This window comes from Somniosus microcephalus, chromosome 32 (assembly GCF_052327205.1).
Source record: "Somniosus microcephalus isolate GS21.2 chromosome 32, FLI_Smic_1.0, whole genome shotgun sequence".
Classification (NCBI taxonomy): Eukaryota; Metazoa; Chordata; class Chondrichthyes; order Squaliformes; family Somniosidae; genus Somniosus; species Somniosus microcephalus.
The window spans coordinates 25,190,386-25,212,918 of NC_141018.1; the positions used below are offsets into that span (position 1 = coordinate 25,190,386).

The 22,533-nt window shown below is 47.2% G+C and overlaps 1 protein-coding gene across 1 annotated transcript in view; it reads right to left on the reverse strand.

Moving 5' to 3' along the window:
- Window positions 1-2,523: 2,523 nt before the first annotated feature.
- Window positions 2,524-22,533, reverse strand: part of LOC147097342 (dual oxidase 2-like) — a 145,559-nt gene continuing 125,549 nt past the window's right edge. The window contains 3 exon segments of the mRNA XM_085972000.1: window positions 2,524-3,882; window positions 7,297-7,425; window positions 9,840-9,995. Of these exon segments, the coding sequence (XP_085828126.1) occupies window positions 3,760-3,882; window positions 7,297-7,425; window positions 9,840-9,995 (408 nt within the window). The 3' untranslated portion in view covers window positions 2,524-3,759.

A 22,533-nucleotide genomic window follows, 5' to 3' on the forward strand; every position in this document is an offset into this window, starting at 1 on the left:
AATTGGCCCTTAGTGTTAGGGGGGATTAAATACGTGGGGTTATGGGGTTACGGGGATAGGGCTTGGGTGGAGTGGCTGTCAGTGTAGGGACCGGGTGCTAGGGTTTGGATGATCAGCCATGATCTCGTTGAATGGCGGAGCGGGCTCGAAGGGCTGAATGGCCTACTCCTGCTCCTATCTTCTATGTTCCTATGTTATATACCCGAGTGGTCACTACTGGTACTACAGTATACAGGGGCTTCAAAAACATAGTTCCTCTTAAAGGTACATACACTACAACCTTCATACCTTTTAGTGTAGCCTCCCAATCTACCATGGCCAACTTGTCCCTCATACCCTTGTAGTTTCCTCTGTTTAGATTGAAGACCTTAGTTTCAGATTGGACTACATCACTCTCAAACTTAATGTAAAATTCAATCATATTATGGTCACTTGTCCCTAAAGGCCCCTTTCCCACAAGATTATTGATGAGCCATTTCTCATTACACAGTACCAGATCCAGAATAGCCTGTTCCCTGGTTGGTTCCTCCACATACTGATCCAAGAAACCATCTCGCATGCATTCCAAGAATTCGTCCTCCACACCATTAGTGGTAATGTGATTTGCCTGGTCAATATGTAGATTAAAGTCCCCCATGATTACCGTATTGCCCTTGTTACATGCACTTCTAATTTCTTGATTGATACTGTGCCCTACATTAGCACTGCTGTTTGGTGGTGTTGGATTGCAAAAATAGGCCTGTGAATCAAAGCCTGAATCCTCTAGTCTTTAAATATATTGACCAAAGCTGTAAGGAGGGCTGTAGTACTAGAAACCATTCAAAGGATGTTTAGCTTCACGTATTAGGAAATATATATAAAATGAACATGTAGCATTTAGGTAGCTGCGAAGCATGATGGGATACTTGACCATCATATTAACCCTCTTAACCAAGTACTGTAGGAATAACATATTTACTAGACTCTTAGTCTCTGCCTTTGTTGTTATCAGTGTTCCAGAAGCAGTGTTTAATGCAGCTGGCCTTCTGAGAGATAAGGGGAACTGAACTTCATAGGGAGTCGGCCATTTCTATCTCTGCCTCAAACACCTTATCTTCCTTTGTAATGTCTGCTCGCAACCAAAAGCGGACATTGTTTATCATCTCAAGAATTAAGCGACCTTGCTCACAGAAGCTAGAAACTGTTATGCTGTATGTCAGAACACTTCAGGGCGGCTCCCGACATTGAGTGACTAATCACGCCAACCAATAAGGGAGTGACGGTAGTGATGCTGTTTGTATGTGTACGCCTACTTTTGCAACCTAATGGGCGTTACCTATCGAAAGGTATATCAAGGCTTGTAGATTGTATTTCATTGAGAGGAAAGGTTCAATTCTGGGGAAATCAGCCTCTCTCCCTTGTGCACAAGCTTTTTAGCTATTTACTAATAAAACTTTTACTTTATTCTCAATTCCGTCTCAGTCTAGAGTTTCCCCGGTTTCGAATCTAACAGTGGCCTATACACAACTCCCACCAATGTTTTCCGCCCTTTGCTGTTTCTTGGCTCCACCCAAACTGAATCCAGTTCTACTTCAAGGGGATCTCGACAGGCTCAGTGAGTGGACGAGAACATGGCAGATGGAATATAATGTGGATAAATGTGAAGTTTTCCACTTTGGTAGAAAAAACAGACAGGCAGAGTATTTCCTAAATGGTGAAAGATTGGGGAATGCAGATGCTCAAAGGGACCTGGGTGTCCTTGTACATGAGTCACTAAAAGTGAATGTGCAGGTGCAGCAAGCCATTAGGAAGGCAAATGGTATGCTGGCCTTCATTACAAGAGGATTTGAGTACAGGAGTAAAGAAGTCTTACTCCAATTATATAGGGCCTTGGTGAGACCACACCTGGAGTACTGTGTACAATTTTGGTCTCCTTACCTAAGGAAGGATGTACTTGCCATAGAGGGAGTGCAACGAAGGTTCATAAGATTGATTCCTGGGATGGTGGGACTGTCGTACAAGGGATTGAGTAAACTAGGCCTGTATTCTCTTGAATTCAGAAGAATGAGAGGGGATCTCATTGAAGCATACAAAATTATTACAGGGCTTGATAGGATGGATGCTGGGAGAATGTTTCCCTTGGCTGGGGAGTCTAGAACCAGGGGCCACAGCCCCAGGATAAAGGGTAGGGCATTCAGGACTGAGATGAGAAGAAATTTCTTCACTCAGAGGGTGGTGAATCTTTGGAATTCTCTACCCCAGAGGGCAGTGGAGGCTCAGTCATTGGGTATATTCAAAACAGAAGTCGCCACGGTTGGTAAAATCATGGCCTATAGTTCCATCAAACTTATAGTTAAAACGATGATCATATTTCGGCTGTGCGGAATGTACTAGCCTATAGCAAATATTATCTAAAATTATATGTTGCTCTAATCTCCTCCTTGACACTCAACTTTCCTCATTAAAGTGAATGATTGATCATGTAGTCTGAGTGAGAATGTGCTTCAGTTCAGTAACAATACTAATAATTCAAAGTAATTGTCTGCACTAAAATAATTTAATTAATCAATAATTTGAATTGAGCAATGTATATACAGTAACACAAAAGGTAGTGCTAATCAGAATTGAATTATCAGATAATTTTAGTTAAGCAACTTTAAATTAAGAGTAGACTACAAATTTCTTTCTCTTTGCCTTATTTCCTTGATTGCATCATATTATTGCTTATTTATCCTGCGTTTGAAATGGACACAACGCATGAAGCACGTTATTTTCATTTTCCTTCTACTTTCCTAAACATAATCAAATTACAGGAAACTCTCTCTTAACCGGCAAAATTCAGGAGTAGGTTCAGGTAAGTTTTACTATATATTAGTGGCCGTGTAACCGGGGTTCCTGGATCTGTGGCCGTGTACGGGGCTCTCGTACCTTGGTAAGTATACCTCTCTGTAATCTGGACTTTTTGATCAACCGGCACCGCGCCGGTTTCATCGGTGCCGGATAAAAAAGAGTTTCCTGTATTACCGGTTCAGTGTTTGTGTTGAGGCCACAATGATAATACTGCACGTTACTTGCTTCACGTGTAGCCTTTTTATGAGGTTTCAATCGTGGTCCGTTCGAGGAAGAATGCACGCCGGCTACAAAAATGCTCTATCTTCCTCCAAAGCTTCCTAACGAAATTCGGAATAGTGCTTCATTCATACGCATCATGGGGGAAAAATTCGGTATCGCCCATTTTGGGGCGCTAATATTGGCCGGGCGCAAAGTTTAGCCGACAGTGGGCAAGTGAACAGACTTCATCTGAATGGGTGCATTGTGGACTCTACATCAGTAGGAGCAGCACTAAGGGATAACAGCATTACTCTGTCCAATTTACTTTAGTCAGAAACAAAGAGGTGCATTTTGTGCCAGATCTTGACTTGCAACTTGTGGCGATTCGCGATTCACAGACGATCCCTTCCATGCTGGCCGATTCGCACATTAATAACGGCGTGCATCGTTCACGCGCCATTATTTTTTCCGCAAATTCTGGGCCGTTCACTTTTTTTCTTTACCGATCCTTACAATTGAAAAATAACTTTCAGAAGAGTTACAGCAGATTTACAGATCACATGACAAGATTAGGCGCACACAGAAAAATAACAAATACACTGTTATTTGTGCTCAATGTGAGCGAAAGAGACAAGCATTTCCAAGATTCGCAAAATAGTCCTTCTTTACAAGTTTACAAAACTGGGCATTTCCAAATGCGAGCGAGCAGTTTTCTAATTTGTCGCAAGGCTAGAAGTTCTCGTAGTGATGATTAAATTGGATTTGATGGCGTTTGTTCATTTGCTTGCAGGCTTTCTCTACGTTGTTGGTCATCCCAGGGGGTCCACAGCTAAACACCCCGATCTTAGTAACCTGTTCATCGAGAATGAACAAAACGATTATTTCACAATGGGTAAGATTTCACACCTCCCTCACCAACCCTGGACAGGATACAAAAAGATTGTCATCTGCTTGTTAATCTTTCTCTCACCTCTAACCCCTCTCTCTTTATTGCAACTTTTTACATCGGTTTTATTAATAGTAATATCGTTCCTCTGAAACTTTCTTTTCTTGGTCTCCCAAGCTCCCAATACACACCCTGCAGGCTTGTTCACCTTCCTGTATCATCACTGTGTTGACGTCATGACTCAATACAACATCTCCTGCAATAACTCATTCTTTTTGGGGGAGATCAAAACTAGGAGTCGTCAATATAAGGTAGTCACTAATAAATTCAATAGGAAATTCAGGAGAAACTTCTTTACCCAGAGAGTGGTTAGATCATGGAAGTCGCTACCACAGGGAATAGTTGAGGCGACTAGCATTGATGCATTTAAGGGGAAGCTAGATAGATGCATGAGGTAGAAAGGAATAGAAGGTTATGCTGGTAGGGTGAGATGAAGACGGCTGGGAGGAGGCTCATGTGGAGCATAAACACCGGCACAGTCCAGTTGGGCTGAATGGCCTGTTTCTGTGCTGTAAACTCTATGTAATTTTTTGAGCTCTCAAAGTTGTAGAACTCCTTACTTCCCTCGGTCTTCCTTTGCTCTATGGGCTTTTTAAAAATCAAGCTTGGCATAACAATATCTTTCTTTCTTTGAAGCATGACAACAACTTGCATTTATATAGCGCCTTCAACGTACTACAACATACCAAGGCGCTTCACAGGAGCGTTCTAAAACAAAATTTGACACCGAGCCAAGTAAGGAGATATGAGGACAGATGACCAAAAGCTTGGTCAAAGAGGTAGGTTTTAAGGACCGTCTTAAAGGAGGAAAGAGAGGTAGCGAGGCGGAGAGGCGGAGAGGTTTAGGGAGGGAATTCCAGAGCTTAGGGCCTTGGCAGCTGAGGGCACGGCCACCAATGGCGGAGCGATTAAAATTGGGGATGCACAAGAGGCCAGAATTGGAGGAGCGCAGATATCTCGGAGGGTTGTAGGGCTGGAGGAGATTACAGAGACAGGGAGGGGTGAAGGCATGGAAGGATCTGAAAACAAGAATGAGAATTTTAAAATCGAGGCGTTGCCGGACCGGGAGCCAGTGCAGATCAGCAAGCACAGAGGTGATGAGTGAACAGGACTTGGTGGGAGTTAGGACACCACATCTTCTGTCCTATTCTTTTGAACCTTGGTGGTGTCCTGTGCTATGGGCCTTGGACCTTCACCTGTCGCCTGAAATTTTGTTAAAGTTAAGCAACATTGCTGGGAGGGTGACAGCAGAAAATGTGCAGAAACCTCTGCCTCTGTTTTAGGGGCGCATAACCCAGCTGAATATCAATTGCACTCACTAGTAGATGATCCAAAAATGGGTAACTGACTGTCCTCTTCTGGTGTTATTACTTTTGTTTCTGGAATAAAACCTTTGTACTGGAGAAGGCAGGAATGTATTGCTGCCTATCTCTGTTTTATGTTGGTTATTGAACTGGGTATTAAAAATTAAGTTGCAGTCATAAAAGTTTGATGAATAAAGAGATTGACAAGTTAAACAATAAGGCCTAGAAATTCAGTGGCCTGCGCCACCAGTTTACGCCCAAAGAGGCCACTCAGAGGCTTTAGCGCCACTGGCCACAACCACTGCGATATTTAGCGGGGCGCTAATGGCGGCGTTAGCCTGTAGCGCTGCGCCGCCACCAATGACGTCATCGGTGTGCGCAGCGCCCCACTACCGCCCCGAACGCCATATTAGGTTGCGCCCGCCTCTTCCGCGCCGGCCGCAAATAGCGACCGGTACACAGGGGCCTACCTGTGGCGGTAGTGGCGCTAGTTAAGGTGGAGGTGCGGCCGGCCGCTTTTTCGGCGGCCGCCTGCCCGCACCTCCGTCCCCGGCCTCCTACACCCCCCACCCCCCGCGGCATTGCCGGCTGTTTCCCGAGAGCCCGGCACTTCTCCTTGGTGCCGGGCTCATTTGCCGGCACTCGCGAGCGGGGATCGCGCTGTTGCAGGCACCTCTCCCTTAACAGTGGGAGGAAGGCCTGCAGTACCGCAGCGTGCCGTGCCGCAGCGGGTGGCGCTGCGGCACTTTGCGCGCCGATATTCAGTTTCAGCGCCCCAAGCGGGGCGCGGGAAGCCTCGTTTAGCGGCCCGCTTCCATTTGGGGCGCAGAAACTGAATATCCCGATGGCGCAAGTGGCTCCGCTCGCAGCGGTAATTCCGGCGCCCAGGCAAGCTTGGTGCCCCAAACTGAATTTTTAGCCCTAAGTCTAATATATACAGGAAACTCTCGATTTACCGGCACCTAAATAACCGGAAATCTCTGTTAACCAGCAAAATTCAGGAGTAGGTTCAGGTAAGTTTTACTTCATATTAGTGGCCGTTCCTGGATCTGTGGCTGGGGTTCCTGCACCTGTTGCTAAGCAACAGGGATGCCTGGATCTTGTGGCCGGGGTTCCTGCACCTGTTGCTAAGCAACAGGGAAGCCTGGATTTGTTGCTGTGTACGGAGCTCTCGTACCTTTTACTACACCTCTCTGTAATCCGGACTTTTTGATAAACCGGCACCACGCCGGTCCCGTCGGTGCCGGATAAAAAAGAGTTTCCTGTATCTATATATCATATATAATACAAGCCTCGTGTCCAAGTAATCCGTCACACTTAAGTGAAAGTTTCACTCCTGCAAGCCCTCATCGCATTTAAAAAGTACTTGGATATGCACTTGAAGTGCCGTAACCTACAGGGCTACGGACCAAGAGCTGGAAAGTGGGATTAGGTTGGATGGCTCTTTTTCAGCCGGCACGGACACGGTGAGCCGAATGGCCTCCTCCTGTGCCGTAAATTTCTATGATTCTATGATTGTCTCAAATACCATATTCATGTAACAAATCACAATTGGACAATCTTAAAAAATGTAGATTAAAAAAAGAAAGCAAATCAATCATTTCCTATGTGTTGCTGCTGGCCTTGATAGCCAAGCCTTTCCTCAATATGCAGACAAATGCCCCTAACGTAACAGTAATTAGGTTCTCATTGACCTCTGGATGACCCATTTAGAGCACTTCTCCACAGGGAGTAGTTGAGCAGTGTCCTGAAAGGGCCAGGCCATGTTAATGTCGTTTCAGAACCCACACTACCAACCAACAATGGCACAAAGCTATCGGTTCATATGCTACAAATTCTGAGACACTTATCACATACTCTCAGCATGCCTCGCACCAGAACAAATTTATAAATCCATGTAAGGACTGCCGTCTCAAGATTGTGCCTTCACAAATTGATGAGAGATGGCAGTGTTGGCCACAGTGAAGATCGGATACTTTTCAGCAGTGCGAAATATAGCTGCATGTCCCCACTCGCCTCAGGGTGCACTTCCATGAGCGAGTTAAAGAAAGGGACAAATTGGGGACGTCCAAAGTGCGTGATGGCGTGAAGTCCGGTGAATAAGCTATGGTTTGACACCTTCTGAAAGTGACGTTCGCAAATGTACTAAAGCAAGAAACACAAAAGACTTTACATTTTACTGCTGTACAGGAACATGGTCAGAAGGAAAATGCAATTAGTAATGGATTTAATATCTGTTACATCTCCAGCTTTTTCCCAGTTCTCATGAAAGGCCCCAGACCTGAAACGTTAACTCTGTTTCTCTCTCCACGGATGCTGCCTGGCCCGCCGAGTATTTCCAGCATTTTCTGTTGTTATTTCAGATTTCCAGCATCCGCAATATTTTGCTATAGTAATGGGTTCACTTGGTGCTGACTACGCCCTGTTGATAATCAGCACAGGCACTTCAAAGCTGCGCCAACTGTGTGCCTCCAAGATCTGTACATGCCACATTTATTCAAAAGTGCTTTGTCTGGCTGTGGACCATCCCTGATGTCAAATAAAAGGTCTGTACAGTCCAGCACTGTCGAAAGTGCTTTTCTGGCCGACACAAGCGTACAGAGCTCACTGCCAGAACCAAAATAGCAAACCCGACCCCGGGTACCTTTGCTGCAAATGCCACTTGAGCATGGAGTCAGTCTTCTACAGTAATATGCTTAGGAACAGTCACACGGATTTGATAGTTGAGCTTTTTACAGCTACATCTCGCAGGTGAACAGGCTGTTTCACCGTGGGTATTTTTTCAGATGGCTGTGTGTGAAAATATGTCCAAACTAAACCAGCATTAATCTACTTAAGACCTAAATTCTGGTATTTTGCTTATGTTTGTGTTTTTATAGGTAATATAAATAATGAAAATACTCGCATCCGTGCAGTACCTTTCGCATTGAAACGTCTGAGCACTTTGCAGAGTCAATTGCCTTCTGAAATGCATGGTAAAATTCAATTGCGGCACATGCAGTTTAGTGGCTATCACAAAACAAAAATGCACCAGGTTGGCCTCCAAGGCCAGGATTTTAAGAACAGCTATTTACATTTATATAGCACCTTCAACGTAGTAAACCGTCCCAAGGTGCTTCATAGGAGCGTTATCAAACAAAATTTGACATCAAACCACATAAGGAGGTATTAGGACAGGAAAGGTAGGTTTTAAGGAGCGTCTTAAAGGCAGAAAGAGATTGAGAGAGGTGGAGAGGTTTAGAAAGGGAATTTCAAGTTTAGGGCCTCGGCAGCTGATGGCACGGCCGCCAATGGTGGAGCGATTAAAATCAGGGATGTGCAAGATGCCAGAATTGGAGGAGTGAAGATATCTTGGAGGGCTGTGGGGCTGGAGGGGGTTATAGAGATAGGGAGAGGCGAGGCCATGGAGGGATTTTGAAAACAAGAATGAGAATTTTAAAATTGAGGTGTTGCTGCACCGGGAGCCAATGTAGGTCAGTGAGTACAGGGGTGATGGGCGAACGGGACTTGGTCCAAGTTAGGATACAGGCATAGAGTTTTGGATGAGCTTAAGTTTGTGAAGGGTGGAAATGGGAGGTTGGCCAGGAGAACGTTGGAATAGCCAAGTCTAGAAGTAACAAAGGCATGGATGAGGGCTGACATGAATCTTGTCATTCATGTGGAAATGACTTGTGAAATAATACTGGGCGGCCTGCTGGTGGCGCTGTCCAGGGAGAGTATAAATACTTGGGCATGGGCCCAGCTTGCTCAGGACATTCTTTAACAGGAACTAGTGAAGGACACAACTAGATCTCCATGTTGAAAAACAGTTGATTAAAGCCTTGTTTAATACTCAGACCAAGTGCCTAGTCGTTTTCTTACGTCAATTTAATCAACTGTTTTTCCAACATGGAGATCTAGTTGTGTCCTTCACTAGTTCCTGTTAAAGAATGTCCTGAGCAAGCTGGGCCCCATGCCCGAGTATTTATACTCTCCCTGGACAGCGCCACCAGCAGGCCGCCCAGTATTACTTCATAAGTCATTCCTACATGAATGACAAGATTCATGTCATTTTTCCCGCCTGAAAGATTGGAAGTCCGGCGGCTTCCTTCTACCGAATTAATCAGACTAAAAATAGACGCAGTCGTTTGGCTCTCCGTTGGAGGTCGGAAAACACGGTCCGGGAGACGTGCCTTCCGGCCTCCAACAGAGATCCAAACGACTGCGTCTATTCTTGTCATTCATGTGGAAATGACATGAAATAATACTGGGCGGCCTGCTGGTGGCGCTGTCCAGGGAGAGTATAAATACTCGGGCATGGGCCCAGCTTGCTCAGGACATTCTTTAACAGGAACTAGTGAAAGACACATCTAGATCTCCATGTTGTGAAACAGTTGATTAAAGCCTTGTTTAATACTCAGACCAAGTGCCTAGTAGTTTTCTTACGTCAAGGGTTTCAGCAGTAGATGAGCTAAGACAGGGGATGGAGTCAAGAATGGTGCGTGGGAGGGGTTAAAATTCTAAAGTTCCCTGTCCCAAACCACTGCCGTCAAAATTTCAAGACCCAACTGTTTGCTTACAAGCATGGTAGCCCTCAGGTCGAACTTCTCCGCTAACTGTGTGATGTAGATATGGACAGACACCAGGGAATTTTTAACAGTCTCTTCAATTTCACGGATGATGTCCTCCAGCCACTCAAACTGCCTCTGTGTCCGGGTCACCCAGATAAAATAGACCTGGCAATGAGGAGTTTTATGAAGTTATTAGAGGGAGAAAAAAAGAATTGCACAACATATAAATGTGGGTAAATAAGGAATTAGCATAAATATTCATCCCACAGGTAAGAACCTCCAAGAATGGAGAGCTTCCTCCAGACCTCAAAGTTCTGGGTATTTCATACTGATGCAGGAATAGGCTCTGTGTATGGTGCTAAGGGCTAATTCTCCAAACTCGGGTAGCCAATGGGCTGCTACGCCTGCAGCCCACTCATATTGGGAGATTGCATGGCGCTGCCCTCAAATTTCAGGCCATAATGTGAAGAGACAGAAACTCATGGGCCGCGCTCAAGCTTTCAATGGGGAATTGGATATACACTTGAAAAGGGAAAAACAATTGCAGGGCTGTGGGGAAAAAGTGGTTAACCCACCCAGAGGGAAGCCCAGCCCTTAATCTAGTAACATTACCACAAGTGGGATCATTGTTAATCCCTGGGTCCACACACTCCATCGGGAGAGAAAGTGAAAGACCCAGGTTTCAGATCATACGAATTAGGAGCAGGAGTAGGCCACTCGGCCCCTCGAGCCTGTTCCGCCATTCAATAAGATCATGGCTGATCCGATTACTCCACATTCCCGCCTACCCCGATAACCTTTCACCCCCTTGCTTATCAAGAATCTATCTACCTCTGCCTTAAAAATATTCAAAGACTCTGCTTCCGCCGCCCTCTGAGGAAGAGAGTTCCAAAGACTCACGACCCTCTGAGAAAAATTTCTCCTCATCTCTGTCTTAAATGGGCGACCCCTTATTTTTAAACAGTGACCCCTAGTTCTAGATTCTCCCACAAGAGGAAACATCCTCTCCACATCCAGCCTGTCCAGACCCCTCAGGATCTTATATGTTTCAATCAAGTCACCTCTTACTCTTCTAAACTCCAGCGGATACAAGCCTAGCCTGTCCAACCTTTCCTCATAAGACAACCCGCCCATTCCAGGTATTAGTCTAGTAAACCTTCTCTGAACTGCTTCCAACGCATTTACATCCTTCCTTAAATAAGGAGACCAATACTGTACACAGTACTCCAGATGTGGTCTCACCAATGCCTTGTATAATTGAAGCATAACCTCCCTAATTTTGTATTCAATTCCCCTCGCAATAAACGATAACATTCTATTAGCTTTCCTAATTTCTTGCTGTACCTGCATAGTAACCTTTTGCGATTCATGCACTAGGACACCCAGATCCCTCTGCATCTCAGAGCTCTGCAATCTCTCACCATATGCTTCACATTTTCCCACATTATACTCCATTTGCCAGAACTTTGCCCACTCACTTAACCTATCTATATCCCTTTGTAGCCTCCTTATGTCCTCTTCACAATTTACTTTCCTACCTATCTTTGTGTCATTCGCTGGGTACTTCTGGAAGCAGCCTCAGGTTACTAAATGAGGAAACAGTGCAAAGATCACGATAAAATGCAGCTTTGTACCAGGTTCCAGTGAATTAGTTAGTTATTGCTTGGCTGCTGTGAACTCGTAAATTCTCAGAAGAAAGAAAACCATATTGGATTGTCGCCAGATAGGAGAGATTTATGTTCCTCAGGTTCTAAGAACCCGCACATCATACCTGCGCAAGGGAGGAATCATCAGCATGTGCCTTTCAATGAAACAAAATATAATCCCTGTTCTTGGAAATATTTTCAAAGCAGTTCACACAATAGAGCTATCAATTACAAGGAAGCAACCGAACAAATATTTCAATAAATTTGCTTGTTATTAGATATGTTGCTTCCTCATTTTGTGAAAGCATGTTTAATGTCATACATGGAGGAGCAATGTGAGAATATAATGGGCTCAGCTATGCTAAGGTTGCAACTGGATCAGTTCAATAATGAAGTACAAAGTCTGCACTGTGATGTGTCTTTCGCAACAATAATCACCATTGTTTTATCAGCACTAATCTCTTCTTTTGATCCTTAAGTGAGGGAACTATTGGTGTGGTGTTGAGCTATGTAATGTATTATCATATGCTTTATCACTTTTTATTATTTGTTCCTGGGATGTGGGCATCACTGGCAAGGCCAACATTTATTGCCCATCCCTAGTTGCCCTTGAGAAGGTGGTGGTGAGCCGCCTTCTTGAACCGCTGCAGTCCGTGTGGTGAAGGTACTCCCACAGTGCTGTTAGGGAGGAAGTTCCAGGATTTTGACCCAGCGGCAATGAAGGAACAGCGATATATTTCCAAGGCAGGATGGTGTGTGATTTGGAGGGGAACTTGGAGGTGGTGGTGTTCCCATGTGCCTGCTGCCCTTGTCCTTCTAGGTGGAAGAGGTTGCGGGTTTGGGAGGTACTGCCGAAGAAGCCTTGGCGAGTTGCTGCAGTGCATCTTGTAGATGGTACACACTGCAGCCACGGTACGCCGGTGGTGGAGGGAGTGAATGTTTAGGGTGGTGATGGGGTGCCAATCAAACGGGCTGCTTTGTGCTGGATAGTGTTGAGCTTCTTGAGTGGTGTTGGAGCTGGATTCATCCAGGTAAGTGGAGAGTATTCCATCACACTCCTGACTTGTGCCTTGTAGATGGTGGAAAGACTTTGGGGAGTCAGGTGAGACACTCACCGCAGAATCCCCAGCCTCTGACCTGTTCTTGTAGCCACAGTATTTATGTGGCTGGTCCAGTTAAGTTTCTGGTCAATGGTGACCACCCAGGATATTGATGGTGGGGGATTCGGCGATGGTAATGCCGGTGAATGTCATGGGGCGGTGGTTAGACTCTCGTTTGTTGGAGGTAGTCATTGCCTGGCACTTGTGTGATGTGAATGTTACCTGCCACTTATCAGCCCAAGCCTGAACGTCATCCAGGTCTTGCTAAATTCTGGCATGGACTGCTTCATTATCTGAGGAGTTGCGAATGAAACTAAACACTGTGCAATCATCAGCGAACATCCCCACTTCTGACCTTATGATGGAGGGAAGGTCATTGATGAAGCAGCTGAAGATGGTTGGTGTTAAGTCTGTGTGTTATATTGAGAATTACTACACAGACCACAAGAGTAAACTTTAACAGGTCTTTACTAGTTGAAGGTCAGGGCGGAACTGCCCAATAAATCATTACACAGCACTTATATACCGGTGTGGTCACCACCGGTATTACAGTATACAGCAGCCAAGATAAAGTAGTGCAACCCTTAAAATAGTTCTCTTAAAGGTGGAACGGTTACATACACTACAATCCTCCCTTTTTAGGTTAACAGCATATCTTCCCATTAAACATAACATCATAACATATATACACAACTTAATGTAAAAACAGTTCACAGATTCAGTCTCTCTGGAGGCTTCCTGACTCGGTCCGGATAACGCCTCGGTGGTGTAGTAGTTTTCGGTGGTGTAGTAGGTTCTTTTGGCAAGGTCGATTCGGCTTGAATGTCAGTGTCGGGTTCATCTGGTTCCAGTATCACCGGATCGGAGGTAGATACTATGGGTATCTCTGCTTCATCATTAGGCGTAAAAGGTTGTGGTGTAGGTTGTCCCTTTTCGGATGACGCTATGATCTGGTCAGCATGGCGCCTTATTATGCTTTCACCAATGTCCACGGTATACATAAGCGGTCCTAGTCGTGTGCAAATAGTTCCAGGCTGCCATTTCTCGGTACGGTAGTCCCGGGCCAAAACTTGTTGACCTATCTGGAAGGTTCTAGTTGGCCTTTCATTCATGCCTTGAAATTGCCGGTTCTCTACGTCCCTTCTGATGTTTGGCTTGATCAAATCCAGCCGGCATCTTAGTCTTCTATTGAAAGACATCATGGCGGGAGTTTGGTTTGTGACCGCATGTGTTGCATTCCTGTACGCCAACAAGAAGTTATCTACCTTATGTTGTAGATTTATGTCTTCATTACCCATGGCCTTTATGGCCTTCTTGAAGGTCTGAACAAACCTTTCAGCTAATCCATTGGTGGCGGGATGGTATGGGGCGGACGTGTAGTGCTTTACCTCATTGCTTTTCAAGAACTTCCTGAATTCTTCGGACACAAATTGCGGTCCATTATCAGAACAGATCTGTTCCGGCAGCCCATTCCTGGCAAATATGGTCCTTAATACTGTGATGGTTTTTTCCGTGGTGGTGGAGGACATCTTTATTACCTCCGGCCACTTGGAGTGTGCATCCACCGCGATTAAGAACATTGAGTCCATAAATGGACCAGCAAAGTCGATATGTACCCTTTGCCATGGGGATGAGGGCCACTCCCATGGATGCAGAGGAGCTTGCGGTGGGGCGTTTTGGACCTTCTGGCATCCTAAACAGCTCTTGGTCATTTTTTTGATGTCTCCATCGATACCTGGCCACCACACGAACGCTCTGGCTAGGTTCTTCATTTTCACTCCACCCAGATGCCCCTCGTGAAGCTCCTTTAGCACTTTTTGCTGGAGTTTGGGTGGAATCACCACTCTGGATCCACACATCAAGGTTCCTCGGCACACTGACAGCTGTTCTCTTCTTTGCGAAAATGCTGGCAACAGTGGTTCGCCATGTGCTGGCCATCCCTTCACCGTTAAATCGTAGACTCATGAGAGAGTCGGGTCATTTCTTGTTTCCTTTTCGATCGTAGAATTTGTTACTGGTAGACATTCCACTATGGTTGAGTGGAACATCTCCACTGGGTCCACTGTAGGCGCCTCTTCTACCGTTGGCAACGGTAGGCGTGATAAACCGTCAGCATTCCCATGCTGTTTTGCTCCTTTGTATTCTATGTCATATTGGTGTGCCCCTAGGAAAAGGTGTGGAGATGCCGGAGTTGGACTGGGGTGGACAAATGTAAGAAGTCACACAACACCAGGTTATAGTCCAACAGCTTTATTTGAAATCACAAGCTTTCGGAGCGCTGCTCCTTCTTCACCTGAAGAAGGAGCAGCGCTCCGAAAGCTTGTGATTTCAAATAAAGCTGTTGGACTATAACCTGGTGTTGTGTGACTTCTTACCTAGGAAAAGGGACCACCTTTGTAGCCTTTGCGCTGTCATAATGGAAACGCCCTTTTTAGGGTTGAATATGGATACCAACGGCTGGTGGTCTGTCAGCAGTGTAAACTTCTGGCCCTGCAGGTAATGATGAAACTTCTTTACTCCCCACACCAGGCTGAGAGCCTCCCTATCTACCTGAGCATAGTTGCGCTCAGCGGAGGTCAATGATGTGGATGCAAATGCAACTGGCCTTTCCGAGCCATTTGGCAACTTGTGTGAGAGTACTGCTCCAATACCATAAGGAGAAGCATCACAAGCTAAACGAATAGGTAGCGTTGGGTTGAAGTGAGCCAACACTTCCTCTGAGGTGATCAATGTCTTGCTTTTGCGAAAGGCCTTCTTACAGTCCTCGCTCCACTTCCATGGTACTTCTTTCTGCAAAAGAGCATTCAGCGGGTGCAGCACCGTGGATAGGTTTGGCAGAAACTTATGGTAATAGTTAATCAACCCTAGGAACGATCTCAACTGGGATACATTTTCCGGAGCGGGAGCCTTCACAACAGCTTCGATCTTGTCAGGTGACTTGTGCAGCCCCTCCTGGTCAATGACATGGCCACAGTGCGAGATCCGTTTCTGAAAGAACTCACATTTCTGGCGATTAACTCGAAGGCCATATTCTTTCAACCTGGTGAGCACCAGTTTCAAATTTGCAAGGTGTTCCTCATCGTCATCTCCTGTAATCAGGATATCGTCCAAGTAACATTGAGTGCTTGGAATTCCCTGTAACACCTGCTCCATGGCCCTCTGCCAAATTGCCGGAGCCGAAGCCACTCCAAAAACCAGTCTATTATATCGATACAAGCCTCTGTGCGTGCTGATTGTGAGATACTGGCGCGACTCTTCCTCAACTTCCATCTGTAAGTACGCTTGCGCCAGGTCTATCTTGGTGAAGCGTTTCCCGCCAGACAATGAAGCAAAGATATCCTCAATCCGCGGAAGCGGATATTGCACCGTGTGAAGCACCGGATTAACTGTGATCTTGAAGTCTCCACAGATGCGGACCTTCCCCGGTTCCCCTGGCTTGTTACTCGATGAACGCTTCATGACGGGAACAATGGGCGTGGCCCACTCACTCCAGTCCACCTTAGACAGTACTCCTGAACATTCCAGCCCTTCCAGCTCAGCTTCCACAGCAGGTCGTATCGCATACGGTACCGGTCTGGCTTTGAAAAATTTTGGGTTTGCATGTTCTGCAATCTTGATTTTTGCCTTAATTCCTCTCAGTGTTCCCAGTCCCTGTTGGAACACCTCTTTAGCCTCATCCAATATTCTGGACAATCGTTCAGGTTTGACATCTTTTTTCCCGGAATCTCCCATTATTGCGTTTAGGGAGTGCCAGTCCATATTTATTTTCCTGATCCACTCCCGTCCCAGAAGTGGTGGACCTCCCTCAGGTAGTACATATAAGTCCATTCCTTGGTGTTCTTTGCCCTTGTGTATCACCTTGACTTTTATCTTTCCGATGGGGTATACTTTTTGCCCCGTGTATGTCTGCAATACTATCTCCGTATCCCGTAGGGGAATATGTTTGAATAACCTTTTGTAATCTTGCTTATTCATGACCGTCAACGCCGATCCGGTGTCCAATTCCATCTTCACTTGGACTCCTGCTATCTGCAGTGTGACCCAGATAGTTTGTCGGTTAGCTTCCTTACTCACGTTGTGAATTCTCAGACTACCCAGTTCCTTGCTGTTGGAGTCTGAATCCGAATTCTGTTCATCCGAACTCTTCTCAGCCACCTTATGTACCTTTCTGCACTTTTCCTGTGGTGACTTTTTGTTGCTGGTCTTCTTTCCTGACCGGCCTACTTTAGCTATGTGACCAAGCTTGCCACATTTTCTACATTCCTGGTTTTTAAACCAGCATTGGTTCTGATCGTGTGTTGTCTTCCCACAACGATAACATTTCGTTGTACCCGAAGCCATTTGATCTACGCTGAGTACCGCTGCCTTCAGCTGCATTTCCGCGGTGCCTCTCGCTGCGGCTTCGTGCGATGCTGCAATAGTGACAGCCTTATCAAGTGTAAGATCATTCTCTTCAAGCAACCGCTTTTGTGTTCCTTCTTTCGACAATCCACACACGAATTTGTCTCTCAGTTCCTCTGTCAGGCTTTCCCCAAACTGACAGTATTTCGCTAGCTTGCGCAGTTCAATTAAATACTCCGCGTTGCTTTCCTCTTTCAGTTGCGTTCTCGCATAAAATTTAAATCGTTCCGCTAACATCAGCGGTGTGGGGTTCAAATGATTCTTCAGGACAGCAACAATATTAGCGAAAGTCTGATCCGCCGGTTTAGCTGGGGATAGAAGATGCTTCAATAGCCCGTATGTCTTCGCACCCATTGAGTTTAGTAAGGTTAGTGCTTTATCTTCATCTGATATTTTATTTGCCTTACAATATATCTCTATGCGTTCTACATACGTGGCCCAATCTTCAACATCGGGATCGAAATCGTTGATGTTACCACATTTAGGCATCCTCGTGATCTTCTTGAGAAACAAAAGAATTTTTTTTTTTTTTCCTTTTACAAAATGGCGGTTTCCCGCGCTTGTCTTCTTCCCCCGCCTCCGAAAATGGCGGCTTCCCGCGTTTGCCTTTCTCCCCCGCTGGCTGTAATGGCGATTGCCGATTTGCTGCGTTCGCCCTCCCCCAGCGGTTTTCAACTCGTGCCCCCCAGCCCCTCTTGCAGTCCGGTCCTTTCCCCCCGGCTGCGGCTGAGTTCTCCGCGTTTTTTTAAATTTCCTCCCACACCTTACGCTGACCCGGTCGCTGCGCCTCGCGGCCTTGGTAGCTGCCCGGCCTTTTTCACCGGTCGCGGTCGAGCTCTCTCTCGACGCTGTTGCGCCTCCCAGCCCGCTTGCAGCCCGGTCTTTCGCACCGGCTGCGTTTGCATTCACCGCGGCTTCCGTGCCTTACGCTGCCCCAGTCTCAGCGCCTCTGGCCCCGACGTCTGTCCGGCTCCTTTCCCCGGCCGTGGTCGAGTTCTCCGCCCTTATATCCTCCGTTTTTTTTTTTTTGCTCCCCTACTCACAGTCAACGTGGCCGACTTGCTGCTCGTCGCTGATCGGCTTACCCACCACCGTGATAGAAGGGATGATCACTGCCTGTTGCTGATGGAAGGCTTCATGTCAGAATTCTTCCTTTGCTCTGCAGACCCGAGTCTTTTCTCAGCAGAATGATGAGGGCGGATGCCTCCTCTCGACGCCCGTTAAACTGCCTTGGATGTATCTCTGCCGCAGGGTAAGATCGTACTCGTCGCCACTGTTAAGTCTGTGTGTTATATTGAGAATTACTACACAGACCACAAGAATAAACTTTAACAGGTCTTTACTCGTTGAAGGTCAGGGCGGAACTGCCCAATAAATCATTACACAGCACTTATATACCGGTGTGGTCACCACCGGTATTACAGTATACAGCAGCCAAGATAAAGTAGTGCAACCCTTAAAATAGTTCTCTTAAAGGTGGAACGGTTACATACACTACAGTTGGGCCCAGGACACTGCCCTGAGGAACTCCTGCAGCGATGTCCTGGGGCTGTGATGATTGACCTCCAACAACTACAACCATCTTCCTTTGTGCTAGGTATGACTCCAGCCAGTGGAGCATTTTCCTCCGATTCCCATTGACTTCAGTTTTACTAGGGCTCCTTGATGTTACACTCAGTCAAATGCTGCCTTGATATCAAGGGCAGTCACTCTCACCTCACCTCTGGAATTCAGCTCTTTTGTTCTTGTTTGGATCAAGGCTGTAATGAGGTCTGGAGCTGAGTGGTCCTGGTGGAACCCAAACTAAGCATCAGTAAGCAGGTTATTGGTGAGTAAGTGCCACTTGATAGCACTGTCGACGACACCTTCCATCACTTTGCTGATGATTGAGAGTAGACTTATGGGGTGGTAATTGGCCAGATTGGATTTGTCTTGCTTTTTGTGGACAGGACATACCCGGGCAGTGTTCCACATTGTCAGGTAGATGCCAGTGTTGTAGCTGTATTGGAACAGCATGGCTAGAGGCGCAGCTAGTTCTGGAGCACACGTCTTCAGCATGAAAGCCAGGATGCTGTCAGGTCCCATAGCCTTTGCTATATCCAGTGTGCTCAGCCGTTTCTTAATATCACGTGATAGAATCAAATTGGCTGAAGACTGGCTTCTGTGATGGTGGGGACCTCAGGAGGAGGCCGATATGGATCATCCACTTGGCACTTCTGGCTGAAGATGGTTGCAAACACTTCAGCCTTGTCTTTTGCATTCACGTGTTGGGCTTTGCCATTATTGAGAATGGGGATATTCATGGAGCCTCCTCCTCCCGTTAGTTGGTTAGTTATCCACCACCATTTGCAACTGGATGTGGCAGGACTGCAGAGCTTTGATCTGATCCAGCAGCAGCCAACCATCAAGACACACAAGGGACTGTACTCATACACCAAGCTGCCGTATGGTGTTATGCCCTCCCCAAAAATCCAGGCTACGATGGATAAGATTTTGCAAGGAGTTCCAAATTGCTTATGCAATCAAGGCGATGCGCTGATCGCAACAAGCAGCGAGGAAGAAAATCTAGAAGTGTTAGAGTTAGTGCTTCAAAGGTTGAATGCCCACAATGTCAAATTGAAAAGGAGCAAATGCGCTTTTGTGCAGCCTGAGGTTGTGTACCTTGGTCTGAAACTTGGTGCAAATGGCTTGCAATCAGTTAAAGAAAAGGTTGATGTTGTCATCAATGCTCTAAAGCCATAGTACGTGTCGGAGTTAAGATCTTTCCTTGGAATGGTCCAGTACTACGCACGTTTCTTACCTGAGTTAGCGACCATGTTAGCTCCATTGCACGAATTCCTCAAGAAGGATGTCCAGTGGAAATGGACAAAAGCGCAACAGGAAGCTTACGACGCTTGTAAGAGAAGTCACTCTAGCAAGCTTAAGTTAGCGTGTGATGCTTCTAGTTATGATGTGGGAGCTTGTGGTAAACCACTGTATTGTATATTGCCACCTCTGGGTGGCGCTGTGTATGGAGGCATGCCTCAGCTGACTCCACCCACCACTGTGTGGGTTTCGTTCAGACTTGTTCAGTCACTCACGAAGAAGCATGGTCTCTTCTTAGCTAATAAAAGCCTTATTCATCTCTTCTTTCGACTCATCATCTCTTCTTCGACTCATCACCTTTTATGAAGTAATTCATAAGCGTATCAATTTTATTAGCTAAAAGTTAAATGGCGACACCTGAGGAGCAACAACAGCAACGGATACAGCAGACATTGCTGAGAGCCCTCAGACCACCACGCCTGGACCTCGACCCTCAAGATGTGGGTGCATCAGCCAAGTTTGAACACTGGCTGAGCTGCTTTGAATCCTTCCTCGCAATCTCACAGGTTACAGAGGAGGATCACAAACTGAAAATTTTGACCGCCCAGGTGAGCCATCAAGTATATATGCTAATCCGGGACTCTAATACGTACGTGGCGGCCCTCGAGCTACTAAAAGGGCAATATACGCGCCCAGTGAACACAATTTACGCCCGACACCTCTTGGGATCCCGCAGGCAGCAACCGGGAGAATCGGTAGGGGCATTTGCACGGGCGCTACTGGCACTCTGCAGAGACTGCGATTGTAAAGCGGTAACGGCTGTGGAGCACGCGCAGGGACTCGCCTGTGATGCCTTCGTCAGGGGCCTCCAGTCAGACCACACCCGGCAGAGACTGCTAGAAAGCAAGGAACCCGACCTGAAGACGGCCATTGCCCTTGCGCTCTCGTTAGAGGAGGCCCACCGAAACCTCGAGGCATACCCCCGTAACGGCGCCGAGACATGGCAATCGAAACCGTGGGACACGGGACCGCCGCCCCCGGCACCAACCGCTGCAGCGACCCAACCGAGACAGCAGCCTCCGGTAAGAACTGCTTCGATGCCCAGTAACCAGGCCCAAAAATGCTATTTCTGTGGCCAGTTAAAACATCCCAGAGCGCACTGCCCAGCTAAGACAGCTACCTGCTCGGGCTGCGGGAAGAAAGGCCATTACGCTAACGCCTGCAAGGGGAAGCCAGCCAGCAGCGCAGCGTGCGGGCCGTGGGAGCAGCCATCTTATCCGCCATTTTGTGTACCCCCGGCCGCATGGCATCCGCCGCCATCGTATCCAACGCACTCAACCGCCATTTCGTCACCGGAACCGACCACCGTCTCGGCGGATGACTATAGTGACTCACTAAGCCACATACTGGCCTCCGTGACGCTGGATCAAGGCCACCCTCACCATCTATCCAGCTCCATGATGGATATCGCGGTAAACGGCCGCGCCACCAGTTGCCTGATCGACAGCGGGAGCACAGAGAGTTTCGTCCACCCCGACACGGTACGTAGCCACTCCCTCACGATTCTGCCAACGCACCATCGCATTTCTATGGCGTCCAAGTCCCAGTCAATGGACATCAGCGGCTACTGTGTGGTGACCCTGTCAGTAGGGGGCACTGAATATCAAAAATTTAAACTGCTAGTCCTGCCCCGTCTTTGCGCTGCCGTCCTGCTAGGGTTGGATTTTCAGTGCCACCTTAAGAGTGTCACACTAGCATACGGTGGACCCCTCCCCCCACTCACAGTCTGCAACCAACAACTTTTAAATCGCCCGCTGCAAACCACCTGCAGCCTTTCCACATTAAAAGTCCCCCCCCCTCCCCTGTTCGCTAACCTCACCCGCGACTGTAAACCCATCGCTACCAAAAGCAGGCGGTACAGTGCCGGGGACAGAGCTTTTATCAGCTCTGAGGTGGAGCGGCTCTTGAAGGAGGGCATTATCGAAGGTAGCACTAGCCCCTGGCGAGCCCAGGTTGTAGTCGTTAAAACCACTGCAAAACGCCGCATGGTAATCGACTACAGCCAAACCATAAACCGGTACACCCAGCTGGACGCGTACCCCCTCCCTCGCATATCTGATATGGTCAATCAGATTGCGCAATACAAAGTATTCTCCACCATCGACCTTAAGTCAGCGTACCACCAGCTGCCCATCCGCCATGAGGACCGCCAGTATACTGCCTTCGAGGCAAACGGCCGCCTCTACCACTTCCTTAGGGTCCCCTTCGGCGTCACCAACGGGGTTTCGGTCTTCCAAAGGGAGATGGACCGAATGGTTGACCAGAACGCGCTGCGGGCAACCTTCCCCTATTTGGATAACGTCACCATCTGCGGCCACGACCAGCAGGACCACGACGTTAATCTAGCAAATTTCCTCCGTACGGCCCAACGGCTGAACCTAACGTACAATAAGGAAAAATGTATGTTTCACACCAAGCGCCTGGCCATCCTCGGCTGCGTGGTGGAGAACGGAGTCATCGGGCCCGACCCCGACAGAATGCGCCCCCTAATGGAGCTACCCCTTCCCCACTGCCAAAAAGCACTGAAGAGATGCCTGGGGTTTTTCTCCTACTACGCCCAGTGGGTGCCCCTCTATGCAGACAAAGCCAGGCCCCTCATCAAAGCCACCTCCTTCCCCCTGACACCAGAGGCGTGTGCAGCCTTCACTCTTATCAAGAACGATATCGCGAAGGCCGCAATGCACGCGGTGG